Below are 14,302 nucleotides of genomic sequence, written 5' to 3' on the forward strand. Positions count from 1 at the left end.
ACTATACCCCTATTGTATAATTACTTAGGAATGTTTGTCATTCCATATAATTTACTTAATTACATTCTATGGGTGTAGTTTAATTAAATTCGCTCCAACAATAAATAAACATGAATCTGTAGTAAAAAAAGTATGTTACTCTTTAAATGAATAAATATTTTAAATCTTAAATAAAAAATGTCTGAATTCACATTTTGAAAAATAGGGTTGTTCATGGTTATGGTTATAAAATTAATCGAATCGCAATTCAAATCAAATTGATTAAAAGAATTGATATTTAGTTGAATAATGACCTATATCTGATTTTAAATTTTGAAAAACCAATATTATTTGATTTGATTTTGATTTTACTAAATTTTAACTGTAAAAATAATCAAACCGAACTAAGAATATATATATATATATATATATATATATATATATACACACACATATATATAATATATATAAAAATATTTAATTAAATTTTAATTAACTCAAGTCTTTAATTTTACTATTTTCTATATTAGAACGTGTCCATCATAGTTTGAGTCCATAGATTTCAGCTATTATAATTTGTAGTGCTATTGCAATTCTGTGTGTGTATATATATATATATTGCAACTCTCTCTCTCTCTATATATATATATTACTTTGCATGATAGAAATATTGGGAAATAATATGCATATGTTGTGGCTTAAAAAAAATAAAAATTAGGCCTAAGACCTAATTTCACATTGAATCAGAGTAGGGCCAGTCTCACCCGATGTTGGGACCCCCAAATCAAAATTGCCCACGCACCAGATGCTAAGTACTGGGCGTGAGGTGGGGTGTTAAAGTATGACAAAAGTCCCACATCAGTGATGATTAATGAGATGGGTGAATTTCTTATAAGGCTTGGTCAATCCTCATTCCTTTGAGCTACCTCTTAATTTTAGCTCAATTATTAAAACCTTAAGTCTAGATCCATCAATATTCATTTACTTTAAAGATAACACTTTCTCTGTTCTTTATTAAATTTTCTAACGTAGCATTGAATAATTTAAAGCTCAAACTAAAGAAGATGACATTTTATTAATTTTGACTATGAAATACTTCTTTTTAGAAGTAATTCCTCAATATTTTAAGGTGTAATTTTATTGAAAAATCTATTGATAAGATGTTAAGATCTCCAGAATAATAAATCAACTTTATGCTATTGAGTATTGACAATGAGATTTTTTAGTTTCTGAAACTTGGTACATAGGATGAATCACTTTGTTCATGTAATAGCTTATTTGTAATTATTCATATATTAAGTGTTTGTGTCTATTGAGATACATATGTTCTCAATAAACTTATTATTTCGAACAAAAAAAACTTGAAAAAAACCTAACCAAACCAATGGTTATTTTTTTTTAATTTGTTTGATTTGGTTTTAGAAATTTAAAACCCGATTGAAATCGATTTGATTTTGTCTTATATAATAGCCGATCTAAATCGACGATGAACGCCTCTACCGAAAATAGTTAGGCACAAATATGATTAATTATTTGCGACTTGGTATTATAAGCTTTTAGCAAATTAAAAAGAGATACTTTCACATATATCCATTAAAAAATAGCCTAATTATTCTCGATAACTATAGTTTGATAATTACAATTCGTAGCTATATATTATAGGGAGGATAGAGACGAGCGAGATTGGGAGAGAGAGGGCAAAAAGTGGGAGAAAGGTGGATTGTATATGTATATTGGTTAGAAAATTGTATATTATACATATGTATTTGTATATATGACAAGTGAGATTGGGTGAGAGAGGAGAGCGAGATTGAGAGAGGGAGGAGAGAGGCGAGAAAGATTGGGGGAGAGAGGAGAGAGGCGAGAAAGATTGGGAGAGAGGAGAGAGGCGAGAAAGATTGGGAGAGAGAGGAGAGAGGCGAGCGAGAGAGGGAAGTGAGTGTGAGAGAGGTGAATTGTATATGTATATTGGTTAGATAATTGTACATTATATACATATGCATTCGTATAAAAAGCAAGTGAGATTAGGAGAGAGAGGAGAGAGGCGAGCGATAGAGGACAGAGAGTGGGAGAAAGATGAATTATATATGTATATATATTGATTAGATAATTGTATATTATACATATGTTTTTATATATTTCGACGAATTATACATATATAAATATAGTTAATTATACAAACTCAAAATCAATCTATATTATTAATGTATAATATTAGTCGTGAGTAATAATTATAAGTAAACTATAGCTATAATAATTAATTAAATACTATAAATTCGTTTAACCTTGTCTATTTTGAGATGAGAATTTGTGCCCAAGAAGAAGAAAACAAAGAAAATAAAATTGTGGTGTAAGCATATCACACACTTCCCCTCCACAAATCCAAATTTGTGAATTATCCATTCTCACATTTCCCCCTATCTTCTTCTTTATCCCCTTATTAACCAAAACCCCTCAAACTACATATTAATCTCTTTCAAATCTCACCGAAATCATCACAAAAACAAAATGATTATAAATCTTTCTCCTTCTTCTTGTTCACTCTCCCTCGCAAGATTCATTAATTCCAAATCACATATTTCAAGATTGACCAAAACTCACTTCTCAAAATCATTCTCTTCCTCTTCCTCTTCAACTTTTCATTCCAAGAATCAGTTTTTACATGAAAAGAACAGATACCCATTTGGTAGAAGGAGAGATTTTAGGAGTTGGGTAATTCCTGGATTTGATTTTGGTAGTAATTTTGAGAGTACACAATCAGTTTTGGAAGCAGTTGGTGTTTTAACAGCTATTATTGTAGTTCATGAAAGTGGTCATTTTCTTGCTGCTTATCTTCAGGGTATTCATGTAAGTAAATTTGCTGTTGGGTTTGGTCCAATTTTAGCTAAATTTAATGCTAAAAATGTTGAGTATTCACTTAGAGCATTTCCTCTTGGTGGGTTTGTGGGTTTTCCTGATAATGATCCTGATAGTGATATTCCTCCTGATGACAAGAATTTGCTTAAAAATAGGCCTATTTTTGATAGGGTTATTGTTATTTCAGCTGGGGTAATAGCTAATATAATCTTTGCTTATGTGATAATATTTACACAAGTCTTATTAGTTGGATTGCCTGTGCAAGAATCCTTCCCTGGGGTTCTTGTGCCTGATGTTAGACCTTTTTCAGCTGCATCTAGAGATGGATTGCTTCCTGGTGATGTAATTTTAGGTGTTAATGGAATTGATTTTGGGAAAAATGGGCCTAGTTTGGTTACTGAGGTTGTTGATGTCATCAAGAGAAGTCCCAAGAGAAATGTTTTGCTGAAGATAGGGAGAGGAGGAGGGAATGTTGATGTTAGAGTTACACCTGATGAGAATTCGGATGGTACGGGTAGGATTGGAGTTCAACTGTCACCGAATTTCAAGATTTCGAAAGTTCAGCCAAAGAATATACTTGAGGCATTTAGCTTCTCAGGGAGAGAGTTTTGGGGTCTCACATATAGTGTTTTGGACAGCTTGAAACAGACATTTATGAACTTCTCACAAACGGCTAGTAAGGTATCAGGTCCTGTTGCCATCATAGCTGTTGGTGCAGAAGTTGCGAAATCAAACGTTGATGGTCTTTATCAATTTGCTGCTGTTCTGAATATCAACCTTGCTGTGATAAATCTCCTTCCTTTGCCAGCTTTGGATGGGGGCACTTTGGCATTGATTCTCGTAGAAGCAGCTAGAGGTGGAAAAAAACTTCCTTTAGAAGTAGAGCAAGGGATAATGTCATCTGGAATCATGTTTGTGATAATTGTTGGACTGTTCCTTCTTGTCCGTGATACTTTGAACCTTGATTTTATCAGGGATTTGTTATAAACAGTTGTCTATAAGTTCATAATTCGGACGAATTGATTAGAGAATTTTACGGACATCTATTAAGAACAGTAAGCAGCTATTGGTTCAAGGAGATTATTCACCGATGATCATTGAACATATAGGTCTTAATTCAAGACACACTTTGCAGTTTGCAAGGTACTGGCTTCTCCATGATTTCAATTCATTTCACATACATGGATATTCCTGAATACTGCCACATTGTCTTCTGTTGGGTTGGTACCACTGGCCTAAAAGAGAAACCCTTTGCTCGTTTCATTGCTTACATGTATATGAATGTTTATACAAGCACAATGCTTTACTTTCATATTCTTACTGTTGCCGTAGAAGCTGAGAAAACAAGAGAAGGAACTGTTCTAGAACTTGGCAAATTAGTGATTAAATCTGGTTATAGGTTTCCTTTTGTCTAAAGAACGTATTTTAACACGAAGTTGAACTTGGCTTCTCCTGTTTTTACTTCCTTAAATTGTGTATTGCAGCATTGTGTTCATGTCTAAAATATCATAGATGATACAGATTTGGCTTCTTCCTGTGCTATTGGTCTTGGTCATTATGTAAGCAGGTCCATTTTGTGAAAAAATGTTGTCTTTTCTTGTAGTTTGTGTATTCTTTACTGTACTTTCTACATTCTGATGATGCATGACGAGTCTTTTTCTCCGTTAATGGTCAAGTTTGATTGTTGTTAGCTGGAATCAACGTTGTTACTGAAGTTCAGCCATGTTCATCTCATAGTTCGGAAACAACTAAGGAGTTGTATACAGGGGCTCACAACCAAACGACACACATATAAGTTGTCACCATGAACTAAGGATGGGAAGGATTGAGTATAGAGTTTATTTTTTAAATTTCGAGGTTAGTTGGATAGAATTATTGTGCTTAAGATGCTGTTAATTCGGATCAGAAACATATATTAGGATAGTTCTTATGCTAAGAGGGGGTTGTTGGGTCTGGTATCCATCATAAAGTTATTATGTCAAGCAGCTTCAGCTCCCTTTTGTGCTCGTGTACAAAACAAGCACACAATAACTGGGTAAATCTTTACTCTATAGAGTTTTGTGCTTTTTTTGCAATTTAAATGGTATAGGAGTATGATTTTGGGTATAGAATTCTGCATAACTAATAGCTTCACAGTATATACAGGAAATCTCTATGTTATTTTATATGTGGCAGTATATTATTATAAAATATAAGTATATATGTTTAAATCATATCATTATTTGTTAGTGAAAAACTTACAAGATAATAAAATTGCAAGATTACAATTGAAAATAAAATGAAGAAATTAATCTCTTTAGGCTAAGGCGCGGATATCTCGCTCTCTTTAAGGAGATTCAAGCTTACTACAACAAATGTTTTCACCGGTCCAGCAGTAGTCCTCTTTGACTTGTCCCTTCCAGGATACAACAACCTTCACAAAGTATAACTCAACAACTCTGGACAAGAGTTGAGTCCAAAGCTCCACAAAAAAGAACACCTCCCTTCAACTAATAAGAACTCTCTTTTAGACTAACTCTTTCACTCTTTGTTTTCTCTTGTGTTTTGTGTATATAAACCAAATGAAAGACCACCACTATTTATACTACAAGAAGTCTTCCTAGCAATGAATAGGAAGATAATGGAGGTAGTAAATAGTGTAGATAATGGTCTTAGGAGTTACATAAGTTATAATAGGAGTTACATAGGTTACAATAGGAGTTACATAAGTTACATAAGTTACAATAGGAATTACATAGGTTACAAAGAGTAATGGAGGAATTAAGAATGAAATAAAGTGATGGCATTACATGGCTACCAAGTCAAAGATGAATAGCATGATTAAATTGGTAATTTAAAACACAAATGCCTACCAATGGTCATTCTTATAACTCCAAAATAAAGCAATTTAATATGTTAAATATTAATATTAAAATGCTAATAACCTAACATTATTTTATTTTCAAATTTTCGAATTTCTACGCCTATGTATATTTGGGTTTGAATTTTGGTGTCCCTTGATTGTGATATTCTTCGCTCGTAGTTTTTCGATGGATCTACCAAAGTTGGGACAAATAGAAAGAATTATCACACTTACCTCCTTCCTTCATCATTATGGATATCTATGTCATCCATTTGTAGCCTTTACCACCTCCACCACTGCTCAGTACTGTCAGTTCCTACTAGTGTCATCACAACTAGCATCGTCATCAACTAACATCATACATTCTTCATTCATTACTATCACCATTGCCACTTCTACTACTACCATGAGCCACTACCACCGTTATGATCAATTTTTACTATGAACCACTCTATCATTCTCCTGTCTATGGATAGACATATGGTACCGAATAATCATATTATAATTAGATTTTTTGATACCACAATTTTTCTATAAAAATGTTAGCAGTATAAATAGTAACTAAGTTACTCTGCATTTCTATAAACCTTTTTAAATAAATAAATTTTATCCTTAAGGGGCATTTGGTGGGAACAAGTCATCTTAAAATTAATTATTGTGGATTACGTGTATATGGGATAACTTATTTCATTAGGTATAAATGGTGGAATAAGTTATTTCAAATTTGAGAAAAGATACAAAAGTTTAATCTCTTCATGTTATAAATCCATTGAATGAGTGGATAGTCCATGAAGTTAGTACATGAACAACTATCCATATTCACTAGATTTCATAAACCTTTTTGGATAAGAATTTATCTATTTATTATGATACTTAATATGGTGACTTTTGAAGTGATTTCTCAACCTATAAATAGGGTTGTTTATTCACTATTGTGTGATATACATATGAGACTTGCACACACTTGAATAAGAAGAAAGTCTTCTCCTACATCTACTTCTCTTATCTTCTTCCTTTATACTTATTCTATTATGAGTTTGATTTTCTAACACGTTATCAGCACGAGTATGCTCTAAAGATTGTAGCACTTCGCAAAAATGTTTTAGTTGAAACACTTGTGAGCAGGAACAGAAAAGAACTGAAGGATAGAGAAGTAAATTTTCATGTCGATTTTCTAAGTGGTAATTATGAGGAACTTATTAATATTTATAGTTGCTAGAGGGTAAGACGATGGATTCAAGTCCCTTCGCACCAAAAGGGTAAGACATTTGGTTAAAGTCCGGATGCACATAATGAAAAAATATTTAAGGATAAGATAATAGATTCAAGTTCTATCGAAGAGGGTAAGACATCAATTTGAGTTTTGATGCACCATGATGATAAGGATTGTGTTCAAGTCCCATAGAATTTGGCCTAACACGCCTTATATGGATAAGACATTGAGTTTGAGTCAATGCACCATAGTGATGATATAATGATGACTAAGGCTTTGATGAAAAGCCTTGAAATTTTTCCTATTAAATTTGCTCCATTCCTTGAAAAGAATGTGGTAGCAATATATGATAACTTTGAAATTCGATGTTGACTTGCTTCATTCTATCGTATGAATGTAGTAGCAGTAAATAATTAGTCTAAAAGATGACAAATGATTAAAGATATGAAAAAGAGCATGAAATGACGGCTTTATAAAATTTATCGTTGTGGTAATTATAAAAAGAAGAACACTATGGGTTCTTCAAATAATCCTTCAAAATGTGGAGACAATTTTTATTATCAAAATGGTATCAAATTGGACTTGTGAATATTGTCAACCCAATAATTTGACAAGTTTATAAATCCTCCATCAAGAGACAAGAAGATAAAGTGATGGTACACTTGATCTTTTAAAGTGATATTGAGGTGTGTCATGGAATATGACGAATTTTAAAACCATGAAAATGTACTTGTAATGCAAATTTATGAAGTACATTTAAATGATTAGTCCATTCCTTGAAGAGAATGTGACTTATGAAGAGTATCGTGAATGCTCGACCATTCTATAAGAGAATGGGTAAAGATGTGATAAATCATTATGGGTTGAATATATGCCACAACTCACCTTATGGGAGGTTTGAGGAAAAAATGATATAAGCCAAAAATCACCTCTACGGAAAGTTTTGAGAGGAAATAAATTTTATTTGACAGAAATGATTAATCGTACTGTACGTCACTATGGTATGTTTATTGTGAACTACCGAAAGGGCAAAAGAAAGAAATAGATCTTGCCTATAAGGGTTGTGGTCATTATTGTGTGGCAATACAAAATTGTCGTTGGTTGTGTACCTATGGTATAACAAAAGTAAAGCAAGAAACATGTCTTGCTCGTAATGATTTTGACCATGACAATAATAATATAATTTCCTCCTTGAAGGAAATACTTACCATAGGGACGGTGTCATGCAATATTTGATAGTACACAAAATTAATAGCAAGCTCTAACGAGTTGTGTTATTACCAGAGAAATAATAATGGGGTTGTAGTAAGTCTCAAAAGAAAATTTTTAAGTTTCGGATGAATTAAAAAGAAATATTAAGACTATAAATTATGAGAAGATTTAATATCTTTAAATTACTGCAACCGAAGCGGGTTATAAATATTTATGTAAAAGATTACCCATTTTTTTTCTCTTGTTTGTTGCATACAAACATGTACATGCTGATGCAATCACATGTAAAAATAAATTATAAGTGTATTAAAATAAAGATCAGTTGGCATGACTGGTTGACAATTTCTATTAAATGTGATGCGAACGTAATTGAGAATTCAGGTGACTTATATGATGAAGACATAAAGATTCTTCAAGAATTCCTGTGTTGCTTGTTCTCTTGATAAAATGATCATCGTACCAACTAAGGTTGGGATTTAATCCCCTAAAATTTTTGGAACATATAAAAAGGTGAATATAGGCCGCCCGTTCATCTGCCATGTGGATCATTTGCAACTATATGATCGATGCATCTATGCGATGGTCACATGTTTTTTTGTTGTCAACTTACAATTGATTTTTTTAAGGTTGTTTGCTCGAATTGTTAAAATTGAGAGCACAGTTTCAAACTATGAAATTATATTAATAATGCTGGTTGATTTAACTGAATTTATATGCCTCCAATTATAGCTAAATCACGGTTATGAGAACAGAACTCCCAAATGAGATTTGGTATGAGATAAGTAACATGCATCAACACATGTATGCATCAAGCCAACAAAGTTTCCCCATTAAAATTGGTTCAGGGTCAAGAACCAAATAATTTTCATCTAAAAGATTGAATGTGCGGTTATGGTCTAATTGCTCCACTACACACAAAGATGAATTCCCAAATAAGGTTGGGATGAATGTTAAATTTGCTAACATTAGGGGGGAGATGATTGACAGCTGAAAATTATGTGTGAGGTTAATTATAAATTATCTGGATCCTCATTAAATATATATGTGAACTTAAAAGTTCAACGGATAATTCTTTTGCATAATGTTGCAAATTAATTGACAGATAAATGTCCTGATCCTATGATATAATTCAGCTGCAAATGCTCCAATATGAAGTCTTTAAAGGACGGAGTCTATGATACGCCGGAAGCGTAATAGACCAATCGGTTCCAAATATAAAATTTCTTGAAGAATGAAGGAGCAAATGATCACAATGGTCATGATAATGAGGCAAGTGAAAAGAGCACACTGACATAACACTTCATAAAACCTTGGAAAAGGTTCAGGTTTCCTGAAAAATAATGAAAAATGAAAAGATCTCGATAAGTTATGTCATGTTGGAATCGATATCAAACAACCGTCGACGGTGTCTTTTATATGAGGTATCACTCAATGATATAAATTCTGACGAGGATCTTGAATTCAAATTTATCATAGAGTGGGACAGATAAATGATTGGCCAAGTAAAATGCACAATTCAAGTATATTTTGTTTCACTTAGAAAAGTGACGTTTTGGACTGATAGTCCATAAATCAAGGTATAATGTCAATGGGGTACAATAAATTATTATGTAATGGCATAATCGTAATATGTCAATTACAATTTGTGCCTTGGGACATATAATGAAGGTTGTATAAAAATGCTTGAAGTAATCGAGGTGCCTGAAGCATATAAAAGTTTGAAAGAAACTTTTTCAATAAAGCTTCAAGAATCCTTATATGGTTTGTAATAGTCAAGGAAGAAAATGGTACAAAAGAATGACCCTAATTATCCTTGTATGTTATGAAAAGGTCTTGGTAAGACATAATTTTATCTTGACCTACAGATTGATAATTTGACAAATGAAATATTTGTCTATCAGTGTACATACACAAATATGTTTTGATGCGTTTTTATATGGATAAATCACATTCATTGAGTACCCCAATGAGGTCCCTTGAAATAAATGATGATTCATTTTGATCTCAAGAGAGGGATGAAGAGATTCTTGGTGATGAAACTCCATATCTTAGTGCAATCAGGGTATTAATGCATCTTGCTAACAATACTCGACCAGATATCTGTTTTATAGTAAATTTACTGGCAAGATTCGATTCCTCCCCAAAAAAAGGACATTGAAATGGTGTTATGTATATACTTTAATATCTTTGAAGGACCATAAATATGAGTTCACTCTATTTCGAAGAATTCAAGTAAGAGCTGATTGGTTACGCACATGCAGAATATTTATTTGATCCGCATAAAGCACAATCTCAAACATGCTATTTGTTTGTATATGGAGGCATAATAATATTCTGGAGATCAATGGAGCAAATCTTGATATGCGGAAATAAAAGTCATCCATGAAGCAAGTTGAGAGTGCGTCTGGTTGAGATAAATGTCATACCATGTTCAGAAAATGTGTGGTTTTTCTTTGAAAAAGAACATACCAATCACAATGTACGAAGATTGGAGACATCATCGCAAGAAATTAAGTGATGTTTTAATCAGGGAGAGTATAATACGCGTTGCACTCTTTTTTTCTTGATCGAGGTTTTGTCCCACTGGTTTTCTTGGCAAGGTTTTTAATGTGGAAACAAATACTGCATATCAAAATATATGTGTACTCTTTTTCCTTCACAAGAAAATTTTTCATACAGAATTTTTTCAAGTAAGGTTTTAACGAGACACAATATCTATAAACATCCAAGAGGGAGTGTTATAAATCTATTGAATGAGTGGATAGTTTATAAAGTTAGTACATGAACACTATCCATATTCACTAGGTTTCATGAACCTTTTTCGATAAGAATTTATCTATTATTATGATACTTAATATGGTGACTTTAGGAGTGATTTCTCAACTTATAAATAGGGTTATTCATTGTCACCACCCAAATTCGAGCCGCGACTGGCACCCACACTTACCCTCCTATGTGAGCAAACCAACCAATCTAAACCTTAACATTTCAATATAATATAAACATAAAGTAATGCGGAAGACTTAAACTCATTAATAAAATCAATAACTATTATTATCCCCAAAATCTGGAAGTCATCACCACAAGAACATCTACGATCAAATGACTAAACTAAGAGTATTCTAAAAGCTAAAAATACATAAGAAGCTAGTCCATGCCGGAAGTTCAAGGCATCAAGACTTGAAGAAGAAGATCCAGTCCAAGCTATAAGCATTAGCTCACCCTGAATTTCCGGTGTAGTAAGACTGGCTTGAATTACTGTTGAGTCGAAGGCGACGGCACGTTTGCTGCACTCCACAAATAAACAAGAAGAAAACATAAAAGTAGGGGTCAGTACAAAACACGGGTACTGAGTAGATATCATCGGCCAACTCAAAATAGAAAACAGTATATATTAGATAATATCATAAAATCAACTAATATCCTTAGCATGCAGCATTTACAATTACCATAGCCCTTGGTTACAACACCAAGCTCATCAATGAGGACTCACGCCTCCTCATCATACTCATTTGGGAATTAGGTTCATTAGATTGAATATATTAACATCTTTCAAGATTCTTTATCTTTATTCCCCTCGTGTCGGTACGTGACACTCCGATCCTCATATACTATCCTGGTACCGGAACGTGGCACCCGATCCATATTTTATCCTGGTACCGGAACGTGGCACCCGATCCATATTCTATCCTGGTGTCGGAACGTGACACTGCGATCCTCATATACTATCCTGGTACCGGAACGTGGCACCCGATCCATATTCTATCCTGGTGTCGGAACGTGACACCCGATCCATATTCTATCCTGATACCGGAACGTGGCACCCGATCCATATTCTATCCTGGTGTCGGAACGTGACACTCCGATCCTCATATACTATCCTGGTACTGGAACGTGGCACCCGATCCCCTAATCTCACTACTTTCATTCATCAAGCCTTCTTTTATATCAAGGCATCATCATTAACAAAGTAGATTAGGGTTTCTTTTCAAGATTTGGGATTCAATAGCTTCATCATGCTTATTTATTCATAATTACATAATCACATCATTCATGCAAGCATACAATTAAGCATATAGAAGGTTCACAATACTACTAACACATATCATTCGCTATTAAGAGTTTACTACGAATAGCATGAAAACCATAACCTACCTCCACCGAAGATTCGTGATCAAGCAAGCAATTTCCCAAGCTTTGTGTTTTTCCTCTCGTTCGATCCTCTCTCTCGTTCAACTTTCTCTCTCTTTCTCTTGTTCTTTCTATTTTCTTTATTCAAACTCTCTTTCTTTTACCCTAATTAGTATATAATTAAGAATAAAAGATGGCAATAATAACCCACTAATTAATTTAAGGTTACCTCTTTTAACCCCCAAGTAATTAGACTTATTAACATTAACCCACTAACTTTATAATTAAAGCAGGAATAGTCAAAAACGCCCCTTAAAACGTAGAAAGAAATCCGACCCAGACTGGGATTACGCAGTCTGTGACGGCCCGTCGCGTCTGTGACGGCCCGTCGCGTCTGTGACGGCCCGTCGCGTCTGTGACGGCCCGTCGCGTCTGTGACGGCCCGTCGCGTCTGCGACGGTCCGTCCTGCTGCCCGTCACAGAGTTCAGAGACTCAATTTCTCTGAAGAGTCTGTGACGGTCCGTCCTGCCAGTCCGTCACGAAGTTCAGAGAGTCGATTTTCAGTACCCAATTTCAGATTTTCTAAGTGTTTTGAAACGAGACCCTGCGACGGTCCGTCGTGCCCATGACGGTCCGTCGTGGGGTCCGTCGCTTCTGCCAGTTTTTCCAGAATTGAAATCTGATGCTCAAAACGACTAAACAGGTCGTTACATTCATTCACTATTGTATTATATACATATGGACTTACACACATTTGAATAAAAAGAAAGTCTTCTCCTACATCTACTTCTCTTATTTTCTTCCTTACTTATTCTATTATGAGTTTGATTTTATAACACTTCATTATTATTTTTATTTCACGTTTATTTTATTTTTATCCTTCATACAAATAACTCTGAACGATAAATCATATAAAATTTACTCCAAAGGATAGATCATATAAAATTTCCCTACATCTCATTCTTTTTTTGTAATAGTTAAGATGGTACTGTTTTTTTTCCTTTGAAAGACTATCAAACAAAGTCATCATTCGATTCAAGATCGAATCCAAATTTGAAAATTTAAACAAATTTCAACCTCCTCCTCCTTTTTTCTTCTCATACTCAACCGCAGACCCATCTTATAACAAGGGTTCACCCGACACAGCTTTGTTGAAATTTTTTAGTATATAAATATATACAAAAATCTGAAAAAATATTAAAAGGCATACAAAAATTATTAATAACATTCCTTGGGCAAGGCAACTTCTTGGCTCGATGGATTGCACCGTGAGCAAAATTGTTGTTGCAGTTCCAATGCACAAGTTCGATCCCCAGTAGGTAGTGGCTCTTATTTTTATTTTATGGCGATTTTAGAAAAGTTTATCAAAATGATTCGAACCTCCAATCCCCTAGTTCCTATTTAAATTAGGCTAAAATAAACCAATTGAACTAGAATACAACTTATTATCGATTAAGGAAATTTTATTACTTGTTATAATATGATTTTCTCTTAATTTTAAGTTCACTTCCTTTATCTTTCACTTTTATAGTTTTAGTTGAAATTTCTCGAATATTCATGAACTTTTTATAGATTTAATTTCTTGAATTTATTTAGAGTTACCTAATTTATTTAAATTTAAATTCAGATCAATTCATTGGATAGATATTATTCTAAAGTATTTTTAAATCTTTCAAAGTCAAGATTGATTTACCAAATCGAATGGATGAGAGGTTGTTTGGTGTCATATATGGAGAAAGATATATTAAGTTACCTTCTTCAATAAGGCTATTATGAATATATTTCAAAATATGAAAATTTGTTAAGGAGAATTATTGTAGTTTACTTGATTTATATTTTATTAATAGTTTTTTTAATTATTTTTATATTAATATGATATTTTTATATCAATTATTTAATATTTATTTATTTTTTAAATATCGACACTATTTTAAAAAAATCTTGCGTACACTACTGCTCATACTTCTCTATTAGATGAACATGTGTGAGTGATTGTGGTTAAAATTAGTTTTAATATACTTAGACTGCAAATTATATGGATTTATTTCAAAGGAAAATGATTAGATTT

The 14,302-nt window shown here is 33.1% G+C and overlaps 1 protein-coding gene across 1 annotated transcript; it reads left to right on the plus strand.

Moving 5' to 3' along the window:
- The first annotated feature begins 2,284 nt into the window (after positions 1-2,284).
- LOC101255215 (probable membrane metalloprotease ARASP2, chloroplastic) lies at positions 2,285-4,437 on the plus strand. The gene has a single exon (XM_004243427.5). It carries the CDS (start codon positions 2,488-2,490, stop codon positions 3,820-3,822), a length of 1,335 nt encoding a protein of 444 aa, XP_004243475.1. The 5' UTR covers positions 2,285-2,487; the 3' UTR covers positions 3,823-4,437.
- Positions 4,438-14,302: the final 9,865 nt, after the last annotated feature.

The sequence above is a fragment of the Solanum lycopersicum genome, chromosome 7, assembly GCF_036512215.1.
Source record: "Solanum lycopersicum chromosome 7, SLM_r2.1".
Lineage (NCBI taxonomy): Eukaryota > Viridiplantae > Streptophyta > Magnoliopsida > Solanales > Solanaceae > Solanum > Solanum lycopersicum.

Excerpts from the sequence above, each read along its gene's own strand:
- LOC101255215 (XM_004243427.5), top strand. The coding sequence starts at position 2,488 with ATGATTATAAATCTTTCTCCTTCTTCTTGTTCACTCTCCCTCGCAAGA.